At 33.6% G+C, this 27753-nt stretch overlaps 1 protein-coding gene across 1 annotated transcript; it reads left to right on the plus strand.

Annotated features, from left to right (window-relative positions):
* The first annotated feature begins 2172 nt into the window (after positions 1-2172).
* Positions 2173-6555, plus strand: LOC120091731 (boron transporter 1-like). Its single transcript, XM_039049847.1, has 12 exons — positions 2173-2720; positions 2829-2911; positions 3087-3279; positions 3381-3519; positions 3638-3803; positions 3927-4093; positions 4191-4364; positions 4469-4564; positions 4682-4819; positions 5112-5431; positions 5515-5782; positions 5923-6555. The coding sequence occupies exons 1-12, from the start codon at positions 2617-2619 to the stop codon at positions 6226-6228; spliced, it is 2154 nt and encodes a 717-aa protein (XP_038905775.1). The 5' UTR covers positions 2173-2616; the 3' UTR covers positions 6229-6555.
* The last annotated feature ends 21198 nt before the right edge of the window (positions 6556-27753 follow it).

The raw sequence follows: 27753 nt of genomic DNA on the forward strand, positions 1-27753 counted from the left end.
GACTTAATTTTTTTTAAACAATATGTGAGGAAGAAGAATCAAACTTCTAATCTCGAGGTCGGTAGTATAATGAACCTATATGCCAATTGAATTATGTTGATGTTGGTGTTTTTTTTCTAAAATATTAAACACTCTAACTTGCAAGTACATAGGAAAAAAACATTATTATAGATTTACATTTACCTAGCACCTTATTAATTTAAGGTTAAAGTAATATTTTGGTTCCTCTACTTTGATTTTCATTCTATTTTAGTCTTTATATTTTCAATTGTCTAATTTAGTCTATGTACTCTTAAATTTAGTTCATATATTTTTAATAAATTTTAAATTTAGTTCTCCCAAATTAGTTTTCATTTAAGTTAGTTAAATAATAATACTAACTTGCAAGCAAAATATGTCGAGTGAAAGAATTTTCACCGTTAAAAAAGAAAATGCTATTAAAAATCAATTCTCAGTAATAAATTAACTGTAGTGACTAATTTTAAGATTTATTGAAAGTACGACAACAAAAATTAAACAAATAAAAAAGTATATAGACCAAAAAAGATTTTGTAACCTTAATTTAATTATTAAAACAGCGAACATGGTTCAGTATTGGGAATAAATAAAAACAAGTTCATTTAGTCTTTATTATTATAAATATAATATTTAATGTAGATATACATAATCTATATAGATTACAAAATTCATTGAATTTCATATTATAACATACACTATTCTATGTCCTATATATATCCATATATGTTACCTCTAAAAGGCAAATTACAATTGAATTCAATTGTTTTCTCTAACTTTCTTTTCTTTATTTTGCTCTCTAATTTACTTATTCTGTTCTTATTTTACAACATTTGCCTACTTGTGAATTTTATTTTAATTTTTTAAGAATAGAACATGCTGTATCGTTGGAGGGACTAATGCGTGGTGTCTGATTTTAACCTTTTCTTTCTCTCTCCTTTGAAATTTGTAATAAAATATTATTTAAAAATAGTTTTTTTCCCATTAAAATATGATGAATAATTTATTTATTAGAAACATGTAAAGTTAATTAAGTAAATGATTTATCAAATATTATTTGAGACAAATTGATACTTTTATCGACATTATTTGAGACAAAATAAGCAGTATCAACTATGGTAATCTTTTATACCGTAGTATAGTAAATAATATCGCATTCATCTTTTCAATTCTACACATTGATTGCCACATTAAAAAAAAAAAAAAAAAAACAATTTTCACCAACAAATATTCATGAACATTCATGAAATTAACAATTTAGTTTTTGAACTTGTAATGATTTAATTTTCGTACTTTTAAAGTTATAGCAATTTAGTTGATAAATTTTAGTAAGTAACGATTTAGTTTATATATTTTACAATTTACAATGATTTAATCCATATTATGAAAAACTTTATCAAAATAAGTACAATTTTTTTGTTACATAATAACAGTTTTTATAGTTTATAAATAAATTTGATTTCCAATCAATTTATCAATCTACGTATATAAGGAACTTCATTAAATTATACTATTTTTTACAATAAGAACTAAATTGTTAATTGTTAAAGTGTAGGAGCTAAATTCTTATAAATTGAAAGTACAGGAATGGTCGGTTTAGATTGACTTAAGAAAAAAATTATTTTACAAAACATTCATTTTTATTTAAACACTTTTATAAAAACTGATTAAAATAAATTCAAAAATAGTTGTTAAATATTCTAATTTCTTTTAAAATAATTTTTTTTAAAAAAAAAAATTATAAATTTGAAAATGTATTTCAAATACATCTAACTAAATTGCTGTCAATTAAAAGTGTACGCACAAAATTGCTTCTTCCATCATAGACCAAAAGTATTTTTTAAAATTTTTTATAAAGCAGTAAATTTTAGGATCATCAAATGGACATCATGAAATCTTGCATTAATGGAGGATAATCTGGAAAGTCCCACCACCAACAATAGCTTCAGAGTTCAAAACTTTAATGCTGATGATATGTCATTTTGGCCTGACCCATAAGGAAAGGGTCCCATGGAAGCTGGAATGGTCAGAGATACAGAAGATTCCTTCTCACAAAACCAAATATTCATAATTATTAAACCCCAAAAACAAATTTTATTCCCCTTTTTTCTTTTTCATTTTTTTTTTTTTTTGACAGTGAGCTTCATTTTCATACCCCCCTTCTGACCCGCTTCCATGTCTGCATCAAATCTACCCTTCTTTCCCTTCATTCCCCACCTCCCCTTTTCTCAGCCTTTTCAATTCTCAAACTCCTTTTCTTCCTTATTTAATCCACGTTGTTGCTTCTTTCTCTACACACCCATTTGCCATTTGCTCTGTTTTTCCTGAGATTTGAGGCCTTTTTGTTTCTGTCTTTGTGCTCTTCATTAATCCCCCTTTGAATCAGCTCCCATTCTTCTTCAGCCATTGAATCATGTAACTGAGTTTCCTTTTTTGAGTTTGAGGTTCTAGAACCCCCCCTTTTGTTATATGGCAATGCCATTGAAGAACCCCAGTAGTTGAAATTGGTTTTTTCATACTCATCATTGTGAAATACTTTTCTTCTTCTTCTTCACTTAGAGAGGGGTTTTGAATTGAAGGAAGAAGACCCACTTTGAAATTATGGAGGAAACTTTTGTTCCTCTTCGTGGAATCAAGAATGATCTGAAAGGGAGGTTATTGTGTTACAAAGAAGATTGGACTGGTGGTTTTAGAGCTGGATATAGGTATGAAAATTTCTTCATTGGGGTCTTTAGCTTTTGCAATCTTGGTTCATTCTTGACTTTTGGGTTGGTATTGAATGTGGATTCTTGATGTTTTCATTGGTTTTTTAGGATTTTGGCTCCCACCACTTACATATTCTTTGCCTCTGCAATTCCTGTCATTTCATTTGGTGAACAGTTGGAGAGAAGTACTGGTGAGAGAGTTAACTTATAAAGTCTTCTGAATTTCATGTTAGATCTGCTGTTGAATTTATTAAAAAAGAGAAGGAAAAACAGGAAGATTCTTGAGATTTGGATTGAATTTGAGTTTTTAAATGTGTGTCATTGATTGTTGTTGTTGTTGTTGTTGCTTTTCACTGGTTTTTGCAGATGGGGTGCTGACTGCAGTTCAAACCTTAGCCTCCACAGCTCTCTGTGGGATCATTCACTCTATTGTTGGAGGTCAACCTTTGCTCATCTTGGGAGTTGCAGAGCCTACTGTTATTATGTACACCTTCATGTTTAATTTTGCGAAGGAACGACCCGAGTTGGGTCGGAATTTGTTTCTAGCATGGAGTGGATGGTATGTTTAACTACTGCTTCAAATAAATTAGAACTGGTCTCTATTGAAATTCTCCAATGCTTGTTGCTAACACAACTTTGTATGAACATGTGAATCTTTAGGGTGTGTGTTTGGACTGCGGCCTTGCTGTTCATAATGGCTATATTAGGTGCTTGTTCCATCATCAATAGGTTCACACGTCTGGCTGGTGAACTGTTCGGTTTGCTTATCGCGATGCTTTTCATGCAGCAAGCGGTCAAAGTAAGAAATCTGCACTCCCTTTTTTTCTTAATTTTACAGGCTTGATATCTAATAAGCTTTAATCTATTAAAAAGGAAAAAAATATGTTATATAAGTAGAGCCTTTGACTTTGTTGTAGGGACTTGTGGATGAGTTCCGCATCCCAGAACGGGAAAATCTGAAATTGATAGAGTTTATACCTTCTTGGAGGTTCGCCAATGGGATGTTTGCTTTGGTACTATCATTTGGCCTTCTACTCACTGCTTTAAGAAGCCGAAAAGCACGGTCATGGCGATATGGATCAGGTATTATCAGGAAACCACTAAAAGATGAAATGTTCAAGAAAATTATTCATAGTTGGCAATTTTGTCACATGAAGCAGATGAAAAGAGTCAACTCTTTTACAATTTCCACAATTATTTTGGCAGGTTGGCTCAGAAGCTTGATAGCAGACTATGGAGTACCGCTCATGGTCCTAGTTTGGACAGGTATTTCTTATATACCTTCAAAAAGTGTCCCACAAGGAATCCCCAGGCGACTCTTCAGCCCCAATCCATGGTCTCCCGGTGCATACGAAAATTGGACTGTTATTAAGGTAAGGCTAATCAGTTTTCTACGAATCTCTGCCTCATCAGATCCTCTCTTCTCTCGTTGTACTGAAACATTGACTATTTTTTGCAACAACGTTGCAGGATATGCTTGACGTTCCAGTTTTTTACATTTGTGGAGCTTTCATCCCGGCTACGATGATTGCAGTTCTTTACTATTTTGATCATAGTGTTGCATCTCAACTTGCTCAGCAGAAAGAGTTCAATCTGAGGAAACCATCTTCTTACCATTATGATTTACTTCTATTGGGATTTTTGGTATGAAAGTGAATCCCATTAGCAATTTTCTTATCTCCAACCTTTTCTTTTTCGGCATCTGGCTTGTACGTCAATATAACGGTTCAAATTTCATCTTATTTCAGACCTTAATATGTGGTCTTCTTGGAATCCCTCCATCCAATGGAGTCATCCCACAATCACCAATGCATACAAAGAGCCTGGCTACTCTCAAACACCAGGTAAACCAGTGGGTCCGGTCCCAATAATCTTTTCAGAGTTATCTTCATTGATTTGTCATCACATAATCTTTTATTTTTGGGGGGTGCTTTACTAAAAGATTTGGGTTCGTTTTGCAGTTGCTGCGGAATAAACTTGTAGAAACAGCACGGAGTAGTATGAGAAAGAATGCTAGCTTAGGACAGTTGTATGGAAGTATGCAACAAGCATATCAACAAATGCAGACCCCCTTGATCTACCAACAACCTTCAGTTCGTGTAAGCCACCAGAATTTTGTACTTCAAAAACTTGAAACTCATTCACATATAAGTTGATTCTTTTGTGCACGGTTAAGAAAATTCGTTCACATATGGGAATCTTAAACATGTAGGAAGTAGTCTCAAATATACACGAACTTATTTGAGTCATTCACCACCAGTGAAACGTTTTTCGTATTCTTGTGTACCGTGTGAGATTTAAATGAGGAAAGAAAAAGAAACGTACTCTCATAGTCTCAATCTAATATACCAAGCTCTCCCATTACTTAGCTATGTAAAACCTTTTGAGCAGGGACTGAATGAACTAAAAGAGACAACCATTCAAGCTGCTTCTAGTATGGGCAGTTTCGATGCTCCAGTCGATGAGACAATATTTGATATTGAAAAGGAAATTGATGATCTTTTGCCTGTTGAGGTGAAAGAACAGCGGGTCAGTAATTTGCTTCAAGCTATAATGGTGGGAGGATGCGTTGCAGCCATGCCGGTTCTGAAAAAGATCCCAACCTCGGTTCTATGGGGTTACTTTGCTTTTATGGCCATCGAAAGCTTGCCTGGTAACCAGTTTTGGGAAAGAATCTTGTTGCTCTTTACTGCACCCAGCAGAAGATACAAGTAATGAAAACTTCCAGTCCTTTTCTACTTCTCAATTTTACGTTTTTCACCAAATAACAAATTTGTTTTTTGTCATCTGGCAGAGTTCTTGAGGACTACCATGCGACTTTTGTTGAAACCGTGCCATTCAAATCCATTGTACTTTTTACCATTTTCCAAACAGTATATTTGTTCATATGTTTTGGACTAACATGGGTTCCGATTGCCGGGGTGATGTTTCCTCTGATGATCATGCTCCTTGTCCCTGTAAGACAATACCTTCTTCCCAAGTTTTTCAAAGGTGCACATCTCCAAGACCTCGATGCTGCCGAATATGAAGAATCACCGGCTTTATCGTTCAATCTTGCAACGGTAACCTATTCTCACTTGAAATCTTAAATTTTTATCTACCTGCAACATGATTCAATTCTTCGACTTATATGCATTTAGATGCAGATGTATAATTCTAATCACTGAGCTGATCGACAACTTTGATACCATTCTGTAAACAGGAAGCCGAGCTGGGCGCCGGAGCATCATTCGGTGGGGATGGAGAGATTTTAGATGAGGTTATCACCCGAAGCCGTGGTGAGTTTAGGCGTATTAGCAGTCCTAAAATCACAAGCTCTACGGCAACACCAATATCTGACCGAAAAAGTATAGACAGCCCTCATCGCTCTTTCAGCCCTCGGTTGAGCGAGCTAAGAGGAGAGCACAGTCCTCGAGCCGGTGGACGAGGGACACCGGGTCAGAGGAGTGCAGAAGCTAAACCATCCAGTCTGGGAAAGAGCCCTCTTAATAACACAGCATCAAAGTAGATGCAGAAAGAATCTTGTAGAATTCTTCCTCTGATAAGAAGTTAGATAAGTTTGATATGATATTGTTAATTTGTAACTTGAAGTAATGTTCATTTTTCTTTACCATCTTTGTATAGTCTTCTTTCTTCTGCTCTTGGTTCATCTCTCTCCAAGAACAGATCTCTTCATAAAAGTTGCCTCTCTCTAAGGTTTGTAGTAATTCAAGTGTGTTTTTTGTTTAATGGTTTGTCATAGATTAAATCAGCTTTTTGTTAGATATGAATATGCATTTGTTAAAAGTTTGTTCAGTGGAATCAAATTTCTCTCCCAAGACTATTTTTAGCACCATTGTCATTCTTTCATATCAGTCCATTTCTCTTTTTCTTTCTATCTTAATAAAAGGAATAAATAGAAAACACTTATTCCTTTACAATAGTGACACGTATCATATACAATGAATTCTTGGACATGTGGGAAAAAATATTATCTTAAATGAAAGTTTAAGATCTAAATTGAATTTTGATATGTGATATTCTCACTTATAAACAATCAATGTTTTCTTTGAGTTTGTATTGTTATGAATTCAGAAATGTAAGAGGAAGAATGTCTTTTTTTTTCCTTTTTTCTGTTGACATTAATTTTGTGGCTTTAATGTCGTTTGACTCAACTTTTGAAAATAATGAAGTATGATCTTTTACTACGTCAATACACAATATAAAAAAGCATGTTAATTATTCGTATTGACACTTGCGATTTTAATAGATGTGTGATTAAGGTCATCTGTATAATACTTACTCCCAAGAGCTTTTTCCTCCCTCCCTTATTCTAGTACTTGCACTCACACACTCGTACTGGCGCTCTCTTCCCAAATTGTGCTCACGTTCAACTAATTCAATACAATAGTGCTTTCATACACTAGGACTCTTCCTCCTTCACTTCTTCTCACTTGCACTACTTCTTGCTCTCTCACTCACTCTCACACTCTGAACTCTCATTAATGGCGCACAAGGAAAAATATGCATAATTAACATGCATTATGACAATGGGGATGGTCATCATATTCCATTCTTTTCAAAATTTAGGGCAAACAACATTATGATCGCAAACTTAAGGCCATCCATACAAAACACCCAAAATACGTCGAACGAAGTAATCATAAATTTATGACGTCACAAAATCGAAACATCAAGAAGGAAAAGAAAACATTTCCCATGAAGATGTTGTAATAGAAGTGACTGTTGAAGTCAAATTCCAACAGTGTTCTCAATGTTCCAAACATGACACAAACTCTCTGCCCCACAACACAAAAAAGGAGGCTATAAGAAGAGACCATGATGGAAGCAAAGCAAAGCAAAAGCAATGGTCAGAGTTTCTCCAATGGAAAGTACCTACATAATCAATTGCAAAGAAGAATGTGAGGGAAAAGAAGTTTGTTTTGTCATTTCCATTTGACTTTTTTGTGGGGTTTGTTCTTCCAACCCTTTGGTCTCTATCAGGGTATTAATTTTTTGTCGCTATTTCAATATTGTCATCAATATTTTTACATGTCCATTAGTTCAACATTGACACAACGAAGACATCAATATTGTATAAGAATTCATGGAATATAACAAATAAACAATAAAATATTACTAACACAATATAAAATAAATAATGGACATTATTTTAACTTGTTTGAAAATCGTAAAATGTTTATGGAGTAATTTTAAATTTTTATAATTTTTTCAAAAACTTGTCTTGACATTGACATTTTCATAAAATTGTGGTCTTGATATTTTTGTTGATATTGATATTTTAAGTCTCGATGTCTAATGACTATATGATACCTACTGCCTTAGCAAGTAAAAATAAAATAAAATAAAAACATCTTTTTTTTTGTCCTAAAAGGAAAGGAAGATGAATTTGTTAGTGTGAAGGAACTAGAATCAGAAGTTGAAGTGTGGATGACACAAGAGTTGACCAAAAAAAAAACATCTTGTGGTGGGTGAAATCCATAATCAGTCACAAATGGACAATTTTATGTAAAAGTTGATATTGGGCTTCTACGGGGGATTATTGAGGTATGATTTTTTTATTTATTATTTATTATTTTTATTAATTTGAGGGAGAGAAAATTCTCTGGGTTAGACAGAAAAATAAGAATGCAATAAAAGTTTTTGAAATGTCAAATGAATTAAGTGTAGAGAGCACGAGAAAGAAAGAGAAAGAATCAGAAAAGGAGCGAGAACTTAAAAGTACTAATGTGAACAAATTTTAATTAAATAATTAACTTTATCATTAAATTATTTATTATGATTAGTTTTATATGACAATTTGAATTTAAAGATAAATTACTCAAATTTTGGTTTAAAAAAACTAATTAATTTTTTTAATAGAAAGAAATAAATATAAATCAAATTATTCACATACATAATCTAAATTTAAACATTCAATTTAAACATATTCATTATCTTTCCCAATAAATAATCAATTTGAAATTTAAATGTAATATTTATATAATAATAATGATAACATAATGTTAGACAAATATACTAAATAAATATGTAAAAGCTAATCGAGGCGGAGACGGAGAACGGGACGGGGTCGGGGAGGGGAGGGGACAAGGAATCCCGTTTAGCTCATGGGGAATTTTTTTCCCCACTCCCTCCCCCATTCCCCGCGTAATCAGGAAATCCCCGTTCATGTGGAAAAATTGAATATTTCTAGTTATACCTCAATTACCATTGAGGTATTTAATCATTCCATCAATAAAAATTATGTTATTAAATCCATATTAGTAATTCAAATAGATTATTGGAAGTCCATGGTTAACCACATAAAATAGAACTCACACCAATTATTACTGCCAAAACCAACAAGTGATTACCTAGTTTGAAATATTATATTCCAGTTACTTTTTACGAAATAAGTTTTTGAATAAAATATGTATTTATAAATATTTTGTTGGATGTCATTACCATTGTGAAAGAAAGTGAAAAAATGTAAATTAAATTCATTGTTACATCTAATGTCAAAAGTTTCCAAATGAACGCATCAACATGGATTAATATTTCATTTACAAATTTATTATACAAAAGTAAAAGTTAAATTTGTAGTTTCAAATTTAAATACTTAACTTGTTTGTTCATTTAAAAGTATAGAAATTTTTACAATTAGAAAAAATGTTAAACTATTTATAGAAATAGTAAAAAAAAAAAAAAAACACTGATAGACTTGCATTTATCAGTGATAGATTTGTATCAGATTCTATCATTATAGATACTAATAGACCTCTATCAATTTTTTTCAGCCTCTATCAAAGAAGATTCAATTTTGCTATGTTGTGTAAATAGTTTCCTTTATTTTTTCTATTTTTGAAAATCCCCCTTTAAAGTATCTCATGGCACATCTCTTATTTTACTTTCTTTTGATATTAAGTTGAGATGGGATCAATTAACTAAGAATTTTGCCATATTCAAGTAGTTCAAAGTTGCTATATTGAAATTAGACGTTGACTTGTTGTATTTTATTGAGACGATTGATGTGGTCTATTTGTAGTTCATGTAGAGCGAATACTCGTATTTATGACAACGACATGCGTGCTTTGACTAACTATCCATTTTTTTTTCCACATAACCCCTGTAGTCTGTATTTTTATTTACACTATAATTGTTTGTAGCTAGTTAAAGTATAATAGTTTGATAGTGTTATTCTGTTCCTATATATATTGTACTATTGTTTTGAACATATGAGATGAAATCAAGAAAGATTTAGGAAATTAGCCTATTATATAATTATTATTTCACAAATATCTGAAAATTTAGTAATCTCTAGTAACATTTTGGAACATTTGTAACCTTTTGATAGTTTTTTGTCATCTTTTAATTTTGTAATATTTTAAAACAAATAATATATCATTTTCGGATTTATTATTAATTACATCAGGATTTTATTTTATTTTTTTAAAATATCATTAATAAGATTATCATCATTAATAAGATTATCTCTCATCAATAAATATTGAAAATAGTTAATTATCTCCTTATTAATGTTTGTTTGCACGAGGCTTTCGGAGAAACTTGCTTCCTGGAGTTGAACTTATGTCGATGTTGATGTTGATTTGATGCTGATGTGGTTCGATTTCTAGTACTTGATCCTTTGATTCTCTCTCGATTCTCGGTTGAATGCGTATGCTTGATGTATGGAAGTAGAGCGTGTTGATGTTCTTAAAGTTAGAGTCTTGGAAGAATACTTGTATCTCCAAAGGACTTCAGTCTTCAAGTGTGATCAACTTCAGGAGTCAAGGAGCCTTCTGATTGTAGAAAATTCCCGGCTCTCTAGAGTTAGGATTGCTGATCCCCACAAATGAAGAGGGCTCTTCTATTCATAGAGTTATCTGGTAGGCTTCATGGACTACGACCTGGTCCTTGGACCCAATTAGTTGGACTTTGACCTACTTTGGTATTTGGGCCAAATTAAGCCAATTTTTAGGCTCAACTGGACTTTAATCCAAATTATAATATCAATTTAGGTCAAATTAATTTCCTTCAATCCATCGCTTGTGATGAAAACACGTGACATCATCGAATTCAACAAATTATGTCTTCAACTTTAATTTGAGGATATATGTTAACTTTTAATTGATCACAAATTCAATTATTTGAAATTTCGCCATTAATTTAATGAATGACGTGACAATTTTTGACTGGTCCAAAATTTCTCCTTTAACAAATGACCTGTTTTCGAAATTTATGCACACATGTGGGTAGATGAATCTAAAAAAAAAATGAAGTTGGAATAAAAAATGCGAGTTATTTTCTCTTGATTTAAACTTCATTTGATGTACTAGCTAAACTATGAATTTGGTACATAATTTTAACTAGCATTTGGGATAAAATTTGGAATAAGCCAAATTTTAATTTGAGATTTTACCTGCAGTTTGATTTGGACTGAAGATAAAAGCTAATCTTGATAAAATTTGGAATATAGCCAAATTTTAATTTGAAAGGAATTTTAGATCTTACCCGCAATTTAATTTGGAAGTAAGGATAAGAACTTAAATTTAGATGAATTTGAAATAAAATTTGGAAGATGCTCAAATTTGAATTTTACATCAATTCGAGGCCTAATAAAAATGTGTGTCTTCTGAATTTTGGATAAAATTTGGAATATGACCGAATTTTAATTTGGGATGAATTTGAGACTTTATCCCTAATTTAATTTAGCTTTGGAGATAGGGGGCTAAATTTGGACGATTTGAATTTGGAGATAAAATTTGGAATATGCCCAAATTTTAATTCGAGACTTTATCCACAATTTAATCTCAAAGTTGAACAATTCGATAAAATTTGGAATATGTCCAAATTTTAATTTGAGGTTTTATCCACAATTCAAATTTGATTTTGAATAAAATTTGAAATATGTCCAAATCTTGCTTGAAGATAAAGTTGAGAACAAAGGTAATAAAATCAAATTAAATAGAACCTTAATTTGATTTTTCAAATTTAATTTGAATTGAGGATAAAATCAAATTAGGAGATCTAATAAAATCTAATATTTTAAATAAAATATCTATTTGATTTAGATTTTCTAATTTGTCACGGATCCTTGCTGATCCTTTATAAATAGGACCTCAAACCCCTACATTCCCAACTTAAACAGTCTTGCACGAAGGTATAGAAAAGAAAAACTCTCTCTCTTCCTTTTTTTTCGAGCCGCTGGAGCTGTCGAGCCGGCAGCCGGCAACTGCTCAGTCGTGCTGAGCCACGAGCCCTCGAGCTGCGGCCCACGAAGTCCCCGACCATGCCCGATGTTTCTTCTTTGTGTGAAACGACCATCGCCACCATACGTCGTTGCGTCATTCGTCCGTTGCTAGCCGTCGAACTCTCGCGACTAATCCGCCACCTATTTTTTCCTATTTTTTTCTGATTTTTAAAAATTTTCTTTTTCTCTTTTTATTTTATTTTATTTTTCCCAAAAATTTTCCTTTATATTTTTTTTCTATTTTTATCTTTCTTTTCCTTTTTTTTCACTTGTTTTTAAACTAAATTTCTTTGTTTTTCTTCTTTCTTTACTCTTCTTTTCTCTCTCTCTCTCTCTTTTTTTTTTTTTCCAATTTTCCTCTATTTTTTCTTAATTGGAATCTTGTGTTGGTTTTCTTTCACTCACTTGCCTTCACTGTTTTTTTTTACAAGATTTAAGCTATTGTGACTTCCACTCCAAGGAATAATTTTTTTGCTTGGTCGACTTCCGCAGATCTCTTCAAAAGATGGGGGTTTCTTTCTTTCTTTCTTTCTTTCTTTCTTTCTTTTTTTTTGCAACAGCGTCTCAATATATGACCACCACCTTTACTGATCTTAGTGAGGGTCGAGTCATCTTCCCCTAAAGAGGATTGGGTCATCCTCCCTTGGAGAGGATCAGATCATCTTGTCTTTAGTGAAAGCAGATCATCTAACCCTATCGAATCGTCTCACTCTTAGAGAGGGTCGGGTCATCTTGCCTTTAGAGAGGGTCGGGTCATCCTCCCCTAGAGAGGGTCAAATCATCTTGTCTTTAGTGAGGGTCAAATCATTTGACCCTGCCGAATTGTCTCACCCTTAAAGAGGGTCAGATCATCTTGCCCTTAGTAAGGGCCGGATCATCAAACACGCTTGCATTATCTAAGAATAGTGACATTAGAAGGCTCCTTCAATCTTCTCTGTCCATTCTGACTCAGCATATGTCCAAGCCCCATGGAACTCGCCATCTTTTACTTCATGCTTCTTTTAAATTATACCACTGAAACTTATTTCTCTTTGGTGACATTTTTTTTGGCAGAGCAATGGTTCACTTCATAAAACATGTCTTGTTTGGAAAGAAACATCTTGTAATTCTTGAAGATAGGAATCAACCTATAACAAATGGACTTAGCCTACTTGTGGAGGAGCCATTAGTTGGTCCCTTCACAAATGTATGGCCTGATTTGGACAACGATATTACCCCACTTGAATTATCAACAAAAGTACCCTTCACTTAGGGAGAAAAAGTGTGGATATTAAAATTCTTAATTCATAATGATTGGGTGTTAACTCTTAGGCGTCGCATGATTGACGGTGAGACTCGTTGGAATGCCACTATAAAAGCTCTTGGAGAATTTATCTTTGCTGACTGCTATTGGAAATGGTTATAGTTCATAGTTGATCGAAACAAATGGGCCCTTCATGCTATTTGTTTTTTTGGTACAATGATGGTCTCTTTGTATACATATGATCGAAATAGTGGCATGACTCGAGATTTTTGTGAAGCTTGGTGTCCATCAACCAAAACCCTTCACACTAAGGTGGGTGAATTATCAATCTCCCTATGGAACCTATGGTCATTCGACGACTTTTCGATCAGAGGGGGCTTCTACGAAAAGGTCATTCTTTGTCTTAGAGAGTTAACTGGCTCTCGAGACAAAAAGAGAGATCTCCCAAAGTTATGTGAACATCTTTTCCAGGCGTACCAATCAATAATTTGCTTGCAGAAAGATTATGCCTCGTCCTCTAAAAATGAATCCTTAGTGACTATTAGCTCGTGGATTTCATTTTGGTTCCTCGGGACTCAAAGATATGACAAGCCTACTACTTGAAAGTAAAAGAAAGCCTCTCGCTCCCATTCTAATCGAAATATAGATGGCGCAAACATCAAGTCTTGAGATTGGTCGAGCAGAAAAAACATGTTATTCAAGGAACTTGGGATAGAAGACAATTTGAAGGATAAAACGTAGTTGGCTGCATTTTTATCCTGTTGGTTGTGTCTTTTTGTGTTCCCACAAAAGGAGCTTACCTTCGTCCTGGAGTTTTTAAGGTTGTTAGTTTGATGGTTGAAGAAAGATGTAAAGCCTTGTCATTCCAGTTCTAGCCAACATTTACCATAGCTTAAGGTAGACATCGGAAGCTTCAACTCTGATCGGATGCATGGACTTTTATGTTCCCATGCATTATGTCCACGGTTGGCTAATTCACTATTTTAACATCCATTACCTTGTTCCAGTGGATGTCTGAGGTTCGAAGATGGTTGACTTTTCTGGCAAAGGTGGCTCAATTTATTTTGGAGAATATGAAGTATAAGAACTGATCCATAAAGGTGCAAATATCTAATGGCATGTGAATTCTCAAAATCGGAGCAAACATGAACACCTGATTGATGACAAAGATCCATCCTTTTACCAATCCTACCAAATCTCCAGTATGCGATCATGCCACCTATCATCTCGGTGTGAGAATATTTTGATCATAGAGTCATATAGTATATATCGGTTTGGTCAATAATATAAATTTTACCAAGATATTCCTAATGATATAGGAAAAATTCCACTTGCCCCCACCCTCTACAATGTGATATATCATTTTAGGGTTTGCACCAGACGTCAATCACTATCTCAGGTGTTTATACTAGCTTGCACGTTGGATCCATGCAACCACGTTACTCCGCAATACAGAAAATGGTGGTTGACAATATATGGGAGTTTTTATCAGGATAACATACATCACTTAGTGAGTTGTACTATCCTTGCCCCCTCGCATCCTAAGCTACCCAAGAATAAAGGGAGTAAGCAGGGTGGAAAACAGATCCATTTAATCGAAGAGACAGCTCCTACCTTTCAAAAAGATGTTTCTGCACATGAGGAAGAAATCCATAATTGCAACAGTGATCATCCTTGGAAAAGAACTTAAAAGAGGGTGAAGACATTTGGTGATGATTTTTTTGAAGGAGTTCCAAGTGCTTCGTTAGTTTCCAGTGGCCCTATAAAATTGGTATGTCTATTTTTCTTTTATGTTCCTTTTGTTTACCTCTTTAGCAACTAATTTTTTTTCCCTTTTTTAAGTCACCCTTGAGCACTCATCTTTAAGAACTTGCATAGCAGAGTAGTGAAGAATCCTTAACAAGAGCTCACGCTTTGGATTCATCCATCGAGAAGGCTGCTACTTGTAAATCATCGCAAGCTGAAACAACCATACAACCTTCTCGGCCCCTTAACATTTTTGAAGAAATTCAACGTGGCAAATAGAAGGTAGGTGTCGAGAATGCTGAAACTTCAAATCATTCCCCCGAAGAAGTTGGTTGTTCTGAAGGTCCTCAAATAAGAAAAACCATGTCTCCTCCTGGCCCCCTCAAGATTTTTCAGCCAACACAATGTGTAGATGGTGAACCAGCTACCGAGCACCCTAAACCTTCTTTATATTTTGGGAAAGTAGTGATTTCAAACTTCTATCGATATAGAACCTTATCTATGTGGTAAGACATTCAAGAAAAGATTGTGCGCACTCATTTTGAGCGCATACCAAGCCTTAAATAGAAAATAACAACAATATTCATTGGTATTTCGAAATACCAGAGCAATTTAGCTCCTCTTCAAGAGTTTGTGAAAAACTATATCAAGAGGGTAGATAATTTCAACGTGGTATAATCTTCGTATTCCCCACAGTTGTCCTCAATCGACAAAGGACCATCAATTGAGCAAGAAGACATCCCGCATGAAAGAGGTCCTAACTCTAATAAGCCAACTATGAGTAGAGGATAAAAACATTCAGGAGCGAGCTACCCAAATATCCTTGGAAAAGCAAGCACTAGAAATCAAACTTCAAAGTCTAAGCATTGAATCCAAGAAGCTGTCGAGTTTGTCTTGTGAGAAGAATAAGGCCATAGATGGGAAAGAGCTTAAAGTTGCCAAAATACAAGAAGAAATTAACACTCCTGAGAGCACTCCTATTATAACTGATGTGGCCATGGAGGCTCTAGCTATAGTTCGTAAAAACATGGAAACTGTGCGTGAAGGGTTAAAAGACTTTAAGTGGAAGCTTTGATTTTAACTATCTCTCCTTCTCCTATTATAACTTATTTTAACTATGTCAGGGATCAAGTCATATGTAGTTCAAACAAAGTTTCTTTTTGGGGGGTTGTTCACCTTTTAAGCTCATGGGGGCCAGGAGCACCATGCAGTTTATACTCTTATGATAAGGAGTTATCACATTTATATTTTAGAACCTTTTACTTTCATCATGGCTTTGATCCCCTTCTTCATTTATAGGATTTGTCAATATGATGAGTTTTGGCTTTACCGTTAAGAAATCTTCTGTATTTATGACAATAAATAACTTCCACTTCATGCATGAAGAGACAATAGTGTGAATTTTATCATTTTGTTTGCTTCACGAAATGGTTTTGCCTTCAAGATTTTCATCTTTCTTTTATGTTGATCGCTTGTCAGTTTGAGACAATCAAAAGCAGATAACGAAATTTGATATCTTTTTTATGTGGAGATACTTAGACTTTTGAAAGTTGAAGTTCGAGTGGAAGTAGACGTGAAACATTGATTTTCTTCTTTTCTCGTGTAGTTGAAGGCTTAATACGATCGAAGACAGAAGTTCTTTGTTTGATTTCTTTTGAATCGTCAACTTCTTCGATGTTAATATAATATAAACTTGTGGAGTTGTCATCCCCTTCTTCATGAGAAGACATTTTCTAGAGAAGAATTTCCTTGATGTTATTGATTGACGAGGCTAAGAAAATCTTGTATTCTTCCTCCTTTCTTTTTTTTTGGCTTCAATGAGCAATATTTATTTTGAACAAGATGTCATTCTTGTTCTTCTCAATGAGTTTCAAAAGTGATCTATTTGATCATGTCCTTTGGGTTTATGTCATAGTTGTTCGTTTTGAAATCAAACAAATATCGGTTCCAAGGTTCCCAATTGGAGTAAGCACACTTTTTGATGCTAGAGTCAATTAGAGCATATTTGATTTCATCTATTTGTTGTTATTGTAATATGATTTGATTGAACTTCTTCATAAAATTCTAGCTCATTTTTTCCTTCTTGAGCTAATTTTAAAATTAGCTCTTTTAGAACAAAGCATTTTTCCACAGGATGATGGATGACTCGATGATACTTACAATAATTTGGATCATTGACTTTTTGCATCACTTTCGGCTATTTAGACTAAGGAAGTTGAATCAACCTTGCTTTCAGTTGTTGTTCTAACATCAAGAATGTCAAAATCAGGAAAAGGATAGACTTTTTCTTGTCTTTATTGCAAAGTTAAGTGGTGTATTTCATATTCTTGATGCTTTTTAGGTTTCTTATCTTTTCCTTTGAAATATGACTTAAGAAGGCTTGTATTAACAACCATAGATGCTTCTAAAGTCACATCGACATCATTTTCTTCATTTTTTACATTAGGCATTAAAATATTTTTGTCTCCTCGACTAGCGATATTTAACTTCATATCGTGGGCGCGAATTGCTAGTTCTTCAAAGGTATGAGGCTTTATACCTTGAAGAATGTAAAGAATTCCCTAATGCATCCCTTGAATGCACATCTCGGAGGCAAACAGTTCAGTGAGATGCTCTTTGCAGTCTAGACTTGTAGCTCTCAGTGACTTATGGAATCGATGACAAGTTCACCTTTTCGTTGCATGGTGTTGGTGAGCTCGAACATACTAACTATTCCTCATGTGCTGTAGAAACAGTTTATAAATTTCTTTTCAAGTTGTTCCCAACCGTCAGTTAACTCAAACTCGAGGTTAGTGTACAAGTCAAAAGCATTTCCTTTTAACATTTGAACGAATTGTTTGACCAATAAGTCCCCTCGCGTACCGGCATTTTTGCATGTTTCGATGAAATGAGCAATATGTTACGTTAGATTGCCCTTCCCATCAAATTGTTGAAACTTAGGTGACAAGTATCTGATTAGCATTGTTAAATTATCAATTCTCTTTGTATATGGTTTAGAATACAAGAGAAATCTTTGAGAAGGACCACCATACTGAGCCTTGATAGAGTTTGTGATCATATCTTGCAATTGTTGCACTGATAACGAAACAATTGAAGTTGATTGTTGTTGTTGGTTTTCTTGCAAGATTGTCTCCCCTTGGTCATTATCCTTGACAACGGGTGCTAAGATTGATTCACCAGCATTACGACTTTCAATGTAATTCTTTAGAGATGCGATTTCATAATCTTTCTCTTCGATTGCCTTTATTAGCATGCTTAACTTATTTTCTAGTTCAGTCATTCTTTCTTCATCTGTACCCACACCTGTCATCGTGACTGACATTATATCAGGTTTTGAAGCTTCTTTGCTCGATTGTTAAGAAGATGTAGTGGCTTCATTAGACAATGGATTTTCTTCGATGACAATCCTACTATTTTTTTATTTCGACAGTTGCTTTCATATATTCTTCGTGACCTCAAAGGGTGGCAACTCTTTAGATCGTTGAATTCCCTTGGAACGACTTCGAGTATATTCACGTGTAAACATCATTTGAAGTTTTAGAAGTATTGTTTTTAGATGTCATGACTTCTGTTTGTTGTAAAGAGAGAGATGAAAGGTAGAGATGGTCCCACTATGCGTGCCAATTTGTTCGCACGAGGCTTTTGGAGAAACTTGCTTCGTGGAGTTGAATTGTGTTGATGTTGATGTGGTACGATCTCTAATATTTGATCCTCTGATTCTCTCTCAATTCAATGTGTATGTTTGATGTATGGAAGCAGAGCGTGTGAATGTTCTTGTAGTTGGAGTCTTGGAAGAATGCTTATATCTCCAAAAGACTTCAGTCTTTAAGTATAGTCAACTTCAGGAGTCAAGGAGTCTTCTGATTATAGAGAATTCGCTCTAGGCTCTCTGGAGTGTAGGATTGCTGAACCCACAAATGAAGAGAGCTCCTCTATTATAGAATTCTCTATTGGGCTTCGTGGGTTTAAGCTTGGTTGGTCCGTGGGCTAGGCCCTTGGTCCCAATTACTTGAACTTGGGCCTACTTTGGCATTTGAGCCAAATTAAGGCCATTTTTAGGCTCAACTGGACTTTAGCCTAAATATAATATCAAATTGGGTTGAATTAATTTTTCTCAATCCAACACTTGTGATAAAAACACGTGGCATCATCAAAATTCGCCAATTCATATCTTCAACTTCAATTTGGGAACACATGTCAACTTTTAATTGGTCTCAAATTTATTTATTTGGAATTTTGCCATTAATTTAGTGAATGATATAGCAATTTGTGATTGGTCCAAAATTTCTCCTTCAACAACGTCATTTTCAAATTTTGACTTTATTTGTATTATTTAGATTTTGATTGATATTCATTTAATGTAAGATATTTCAAATTAATGTTTTCTTCATTTTAAGAGATTCCATTTGTTTTACTCTACATTTCTAGCTGAAAATCGACTAGCTCTCAATTGAGATCTCAAGTACATGTTGAATATACTAGTAATATTCTAGAAAATGAAAATACATAATGCATATACCATGGTTTATTTTTTAGTATGTTTACAAATATACTGAAAAATGTAAATAGACATTGCACATATTGTTCCGTATATAAGATGTATATTATACAAATTGTCTTATCTATGCAGTTATTGAATATGCCCTGGTTTATTTCTAGAAAATTCAAATATATGGTGTTATATATAACAAATATATCTCGTTTTCTCTTTCAAACTTCTTGTTGATTCTTGTTTTCCTTACTTGTGTAGGTTTTGAAAAGAAAACCGTTTTGGAAAGTTCATAATGGCAAGAAATATACCTTACATAATAGTATATGTATATATATATATATAGGCTATATGTAATTGGACATATTTATTTAGTAGGGGTGTACATAGTTTGGGTTGGAAGATTTTTGTGGACCAACCCAAAAATTCGGGTTGACTAATAATGAACCTTATTAGTTCTTTTTTGGAGGATCAACCCAACCCAACCTAAAATTTTCGGGTCGGGACTAGGTTGGGTCACCGATTCTATTTTTTTTTTTAATTTGACTGTTTTTTCCATTATATATTATATATATATATATTCGGGTCGATCGGGTCGACCTGACCCTAAAATGGGGTAACTCGAGATCCAACCCAAATTTAATATTTTTTAACATTTTTAACCCAACCCAACCCAAAATAAAATCTAACCTAACCCAATCCTTACGGTTTGGATTGGGTAATCCGGATTAGTCGGGTTACCGGGTTTTTTGAACACCCCTATTATTTAGGCTACAAAATCCTACAATTCTCATGTAATTGTGAAATGGAGATCATTCTCATGTATAAATCACAAAGGCCAGAAGCCCCAAGTCAAGGCCCATGTTCGCTTCTTAAGAATAAAATGGAGTAAACGGACTAAATTTAGATAGTAATTTACTTATTATGATTAGATAAACACATAATTTTAATGGAACAGATTAAAATATCCCTTATTACAAAACCTCAGTATTACAGGTATTTTCGACAATTTTTTTTAAAAGGATCAAAATAATGATTAAAAAGAAACCATTTGAGTTGCAAAGAGATGAAATCTATGGAAATGTACCATTTTGGTGCCTGAGTTATTAATAATAGAGAGTCCATCATGTTTCAAATTAGCCATTTTAGTTCTTAAATTTTGAAGAATATATTTAAAAGATCCCTCCCAACAAAATAATTGAATTTAAATAGAAAATTGACTACAAAACTAACGTGGAAAGGTGAGTTGAAAACACAATTATATTTTAAATATTTATCTTATTTCTCCCAAATTTTGGTCTCGAAACTCCATGACTAAATTATATATCTCCTTGAAATTATTCTTCTTTTCGTACTAAAACTCCATTTGAATCAACAATCACTCAAACTCTCTTCTTCAAATTTCCTTTTACAGAGCTTCGGATCTTTACCAAGTAACAAAACAATTCAATACTCGATTGATAGGGACCAGACCTGAGAGAAGGCTGCCTTCCCCTTTCCCTTCCCCTTCTTCCCCAACCTCAACTAATTTTGACCCATTTTACATAACATTCCATTTCTATCCACTAATTTAACTTTGTTTGAAGATTTACTTGTTGAAATTTCTTCTGGGTTTTGATTTTCATTTTGTTTTGTAGACTGAGAGATTGAAATACATAGACCGGGTGATGATGTGGTGGAGCTGCCATGTTAGAACAAGAGAGAGAAGAGAAGAGGAAAGCAGAGGAGAGAGAAATAGGATGTTTTTCCAACTCATTTTGCCATGTCGGCTTTGTAGTCAATTTTCTATTTAAATTTAATTGTTTTGTTAAGAGACGGGTCTTTTAAATCTATTTTTGAAAATTCGCGTGACTTAAATGATCAATTTAAAACACGAGTGACCAAATGTATCTATTGTTAAAAACCGATGGACCAAAAGAGTATTTTTCCCTAAAATCTAAGCTAATAAAATATTTTAATTTACATTTTATAAAAGCAACGTAAGATTTGGGAAATGACAAAAGTACCCAACAAGTTTTGGCAATAAGAATTGAGGGGGGCCTATTCGTAAAAACAAGAAACTCAGTTGTGTACAATTACAAAGTTGTATATAGTATGTAGGAAATTTCAATGCACCATGGATTCAAGATTTGTTTGAAGGAATTGAATTCCAAATGGAAGCGTGTAAATGAGTGCTAGTGTTTATCAATTTTCGAAACTCCAAAAATCAGAGAAACATATAGAGAGACATAAGATAAACATCTCTAATTATAGCATGCTTTTCAGTAGAAAATAAGAGAAGAACTTACCCTTGAAGATCTTTCTTCATGTAAATCCTCTCCTTGTGTTTGTCTCCACAAAAACACGAATTGAAACACCTTTCCACGAATTGAATGGCACAAACAGTAAATTCGTCAAGGACACTACCACTCAGTTACATTGCTATTCTCTGGAATAAGCACGAAGGATGTGTGGGGGTCCTTGTTTTGGAATGGAAGAGTATTTTATGTTAAAAAGAGTTCCTTGAGGGGATTTTTTTTTCTAAAGAGATCAATGTTTTGTAAAACCTATCTATGTTTATCGATCCTCTTCCTTTTGGTTATCTACACGAAAGGAAAACCTATCTATGTTTATCAATGTCAGGTCTAAATAAAGCAAGCTTCTAATGATAATTCTGTATAGACTCTCATCAATTTGAGTTCCATTTGAATCTTTTGACATTTTCACATGAGTAAGAGCAAGGGTTCTTTTAATACTAGCCTTCTCAAGACCAAACTTCTTCACGATGTTCTTGGCATATTTACTTTGAGAGATAAAAATTACCTCATCAGTTGTTTAATCTGAAACCCTAGAAAATAAGACAGTTCTTCTACCATGCTCATCTAGAATTCTTGCTGCATTTTTTTTTTCAACAAGAGCTCAACCATCTCCTGTGATATCTCACCAAAGACAATATTGTCAACATAAATCTGGACAATCACAAAATTCTCTCGAGATTTTTTAACATAGAGAGTTTTATCAACTCCTCATCGACTGTACCCATTATTGACAAAAAAAAAAAACTTGGTCAAATGTTCATACTAGGCTCAAGGTACCTGTTTGAGTCCATAAAGAGTCTTGTTGAGTTTGTACATATAATCAGGATGAAAAGCGTCCATGAATCCTTTCGGCTGCTCAACATACACTTCCTCATTCAGATATCCATTCAGAAAAGAACTCTTTACATCCATTTGGTATAATTTGAATTTCAAAATACATGATATTCCAAGTAGAAGTTTGATAATCTCAAGTCTTGCAACAGGAGCGAAGGTTTCATCAAAATCCACACCTACTATTTTGGTATTTCCTTGAGCCACTAATCTAGCTTTATTTCTAGTGACATTGTCATTCTCATCAGACTTATTCTTGAATATCCACTCTGTGCCAATCATATTAATAGATTCTAACCTGGGAACAAGAGTCTAGACATTATTTCACACAAATTGCCCAAGCTCTTCTTGCATAGCATTGACCCAACATTCATCTTCAAGAGCTTCTTTGACATTTATTGGTTCAACAAGGGAGGTGAAACAAATATTACTGATTATCTCTAGATAATTAACTTTTCTTTCCTTCTAGTTGTCACCCCTTCTTCAAGATCACCAATTATGTTACTAAAGAGATACTTCTTATGAATCCTGCTAGATGGTTGCTTGCTACAAGCTTTAGCCTGCTCAACAACTGACTGGTTGTTTTCTACTGGAGTTTCATAATTCATGTCAGAGGACATGTCTGGGGAGATGTCAGGGACAAGTGGAAGTGCATTGGAATCTTCTTCTTCCATAGTAGGGGAGCTTGATGTATCGACAACATCATAAATCACAATGTTAATAGACTCCATTACATAATGAGTTCATTTATTGTAGACATGGTAATCTCAATTATTTATGGAATATCCAATATGCCTTCATCCGATTTAGAATCCCATTTTCGTCTAGCTTGTCTATCCATTAGAATGTAACATGTGCTGTCAAAGATATGGAAATATTTCACATTCAGTTTCATCCCTCTCCATATTTCATAAATATTGCTCGAGGACCCGGGATGTAAAACAACTCTGTTATGAATATTACATGTTGTATTTAGAGTCTTTATCCAAAAATGAAAGGGTAGATGTTTTGCATGTAACATAGCTCATGCCTTCTTCTGAAGTGTTTGGTTTTTCCTTTTCATAACCCCATTTTGTTAGGGAGTGATTGGAGCAGAAAATTCATGATGTATCCTAGCAAAATTGCAGAAGGCAGCAAATTGGGAGTTTTCAAACTTTCTACCATTACCACTCATGATTCTTATCACATTCATATCTCTCTCTTTAATTGACAGAAAATAGCTTGAACAACAGTAAATGCATTTGATTTTTCATGAAGAAAATATACCCAGGTGTATATGGAGAAGTTATCAACAGCAATGAAAACATATCGTTTACCTCCCAAACTCTCTGATTACAGAGGACCCATAAGGTTCAAGTAGAGCAACTTCAAGATACGTGTTGAGCCAGAATGTGATATCTGTTTATAAGGAGTATGAGTTTGTTTACTTGATTGAAAATCACCACAAATAATTCCAGGAGAACTAGGTGACGATGGAAGACAATATTGAGAATGTCTTAAAACTCGTTGTTCGTAATATATGAAACATACTCTATTTTTCAATAAAAGTATTATTAAAATTGCATTATGTTATAAAATCCAATAAACGAACCCATGACTATAGTATGAATACTTCAACTTTTTGTAGAGACATAAAAGAGGATCATGTTATAGTATATAGCCTAAAAGGTCTATAAGTACATGGATGAGATTGGGTAACTCATCTTGGGGACACTATGGATGCGACCCACTCTGTATACCAATACAAACAATGTGATATCGAAATCGTTCATGTGGAGACATACGAGTGGGACATCCTATGCAAAAGACGTTTGCATAAGACCACACCACGAAATAGTCACTATTTTTTATAACAACCGTTTACTATTAAAACTGACTATTTCAATTCGATGACTTAGGATAACTTGATCTTGATCCTGAGCTAACTATGAACTCTTGTTTATTCGGGATTATCCTTTAATCTACATAGGTGAGAGTAGTTCAACAACACTGCTCAATAAGCATTTCATTTTGGGGATAAAACCGGATAGATAGTTGAGGACATAGTCCTGCAAGAAGAAATTCACTCCTACCCATTTTTAGGGTTAGCAGATAAATTGTTCTCTTAAATACTGATTTCTGGTCTTGAACAAAGGGTTCTCGCCCTCTCATAATAAAAAGGGACATGGTTCATTAGTTGGACTATAAACCAATTGTTCAATAGAGGATCAGTGGTGATGTAAGGAGCAAGATGTATTTACAAGGGTTACTATAATTTTTACCTAGCTATAAATACGAACGACCTGTGAAGGTTCAACTTACTAATCATGGTTAAATCAAGTGGATAAAAATATATCTACAATGAGGAGTGTGCAACTATCGAGCTGTAGTGGTATGTATCAAAAGTTAACGAATATTGATTAATTTGAATTAAAGAGTTTAACCGACTAATCTCAAATCGTTTGAGCTTATGATCTGTAGGTCCATAAAGTCCCTTTACTATCTCATAAAAGATTAAACTTTGGATTAAAATATTGAGTGAATTTGAAATGTTCAAATTCAATTTTTAGGATTTGGATTTGAAATGTTCAAAATCAATTTTAGGATTTGGATAATTATATCAACGTTTAAATTTATTGAAATTAAACGTAATTGGAGAGTTCAAAATATTTACATAATGATTTAAATATTGATTACATGAATCAAGATTCATGTTTGAATTAGGTATTTTATTAATTTAATATTTGATATTAAATTATTATTTAATTAATTAAATTTGTTTTATTAATTAGATTAAAATTAATTTCAAATTTAAAAAGGAAATTCAATTTTTGAAATTCAATTTAAATTGTATTTAATTTAATTTTAAATTAAAGTAATTAATTAATTTAAATTTGAAATTTTGGGTTTTAGTGGAATTATCCAAGTTTGAGATTTCTTAGTGGATTTCTCCATAATTCAACACATAGGCCACTTAGCTAATGCAATTTGAAGTGTTAACATGCTGAAAGACTAATTGCTTGCATGAATGAAGTGATTAAATACTTCAATCTTTTTGAAGTTCAAGACATGCAACTTGAATTTAAAAAAAAAAAAAAAACTATGCAGAAAAATTTATCTAAAGAAACCTTCTTCGATAATCCTCTCCAATTTTCTTCCAATTCAGAATTCCACCACTCAAATCCAAGGCTGAGAATAGTAGAGAAGATTCTCTTGGTGGTCTACTGAAGATTTGAAGGTCAAATTTATGGAGATTAGTAAGGATTTAGAGGAATTTTACAAATGATGTAAATTCTAAAACCCTCTTTGTGTAAACTTGTGTTTTAGCATGCTTGTGACTCAATTTAAGTATAATTAGAGTGCTTAATTTTGTTAGCTTCCATTTTATGCATGTTTACTCTATCAATTGGTATCAGAGCATGATTTAAGCACTCAATTAACGTTAATTTGAGTTTGTTGGGTGAATGTCTAATCATGCATGTTATGGTGACTAATATGGTTTTATCCCAGCTTTGGAATTAGATTTCTCTTTATTTATGTTGTTGTAATTGGCTCTTGATTGATGAGCCTTAATGTGTGCCTTAAGGGTTTGTAATTTTATTGGAGTCAATAGAGTTGAAACTAGGTTGTATTTGAAGATTTAAGCAAGCAAGGTCAGTTGGAAAAATTGGAGAAGTTGCCACTGCCAGGCAACGTCACGCAGCGTCACGACGCCGCTCATACAACGTTGCAATGTTGTTCTTCTTGAAGCCTGAGGCATTGCAACATTGGGATGGAGCGTTGCAATGCTACTCATCCCAGCCCAGAAACATGTGTGCTTGTAGATTAATTTGCGGGAATAGGTCGATTCCACCAATTCAGCTGCCTAGGGGTCCGGTTTAACCCTATTTGGTCCGATTTAGGCTCTTTTGGAGCATTGGAAGGCCTGTTCAAGCAGTTTGGATCCAATTCGGGTCGGGTCGAGCAATCCAGGGTGCCTTAAAGCTATTTTCTATTTATTTTTGTAATAAATTAGTTTATTGCTTGCTTAGGATGCCAAAGTTGGTCCATATCATTGTTGTTTAAATATTTTATGCATGTGATGTATGTTATATTTAAATTAAACATGCATGTACGTATTGTATGCCATATAGATTATAAATCCCACCATAGGGAAGCATGTTAGATGCATTAATATATGTTATAAATTAGTTAGAATATAATATGCATGTTTAGGGTTTCATAAGTTTAATATAATTGTTATATTAAAATATGGAATGCTTAAGTATATGTTATAGGTCGTTATCTTATAAAACATGGTTACAAACTTTATCGGTCTATAATCCTATCTAAGGCTGGAGATATTTAAGTTTATGATTTACTTAACACATGCTACATGGGGATTATAGCCAAAATACTGAGCATTGTTAACCGATTTTATGAGCATGTGTGAGCGGTGTGAGGTAATAAAATGGCTTTATCACTTAGACATCATAGGTTAAATCCAAATATAAACGTTATAATTGGATAAACCACATAGACTTAGGGTTTTTATTAGCCGAAATATACCTAAGTACAAGAGATGCCCAAAAAATTAGAACACTTTAATGTGAGATTAATATATACGATATATTATTTTTAGCTCTCAAGTCCCTAAGAGTTCATACCATGAGATCTATGCTTAGCTTCGTGTCGCTTTTACCACGACTGCTCCATTCGAAAAGTGTTTTCATGGGTCAATAACAAGATGAATAGGGGAAGTAGTTCATAGTAAATGGGTGTAGGAAATGTGTCAGCATATCCTACGGTCTTTTCCATTAGTTTGAACTGTGAGATTCTTATGTTGCACCTGCTGTTGTTTTCAAGCGGCACTAGTTAGTCGTTTTCACGGTGATCCCTTTGGACGGTTATAGCATAGGATTCATAACAACTCAAACCTCATAAATGAATAGAATTTCTTAGGTTTGGCTTGAACATTGTCTTCCAATTCAGGGGCATATTCATACCGTTCTATGAAATCTAAAAATGAAGGGTCATACTTACAAGAGTTAATAAGTGTTAGTAAGTTCTTGACTGAAAACGGTAACTAAATGACTAAAGGAATAAGAGTTATTCTTGATATAGTATTTAGTCAAGAATATCCTACTTTAGTGAAAGAGTATTTGACTGCCCTTTGGTAGCATCTATTCTAACTCACTACAGCATCGTTGCAAATAAATAAAGAAATATGGGTGCTTTAT

Source organism: Benincasa hispida, chromosome 11, assembly GCF_009727055.1.
Source record: "Benincasa hispida cultivar B227 chromosome 11, ASM972705v1, whole genome shotgun sequence".
NCBI lineage: Eukaryota > Viridiplantae > Streptophyta > Magnoliopsida > Cucurbitales > Cucurbitaceae > Benincasa > Benincasa hispida.

Coding starts and splice junctions, on each gene's coding strand:
- LOC120091731 (XM_039049847.1), top strand. CDS start 2,617: ATGGAGGAAACTTTTGTTCCTCTTCGTGGAATCAAGAATGATCTGAAA. Junction 4,094..4,190: donor AAAATTGGACTGTTATTAAG/GTAAGGCTAATC, acceptor ACAACGTTGCAG/GATATGCTTGACGTTCCAGT. Junction 5,783..5,922: donor TATCGTTCAATCTTGCAACG/GTAACCTATTCT, acceptor TTCTGTAAACAG/GAAGCCGAGCTGGGCGCCGG.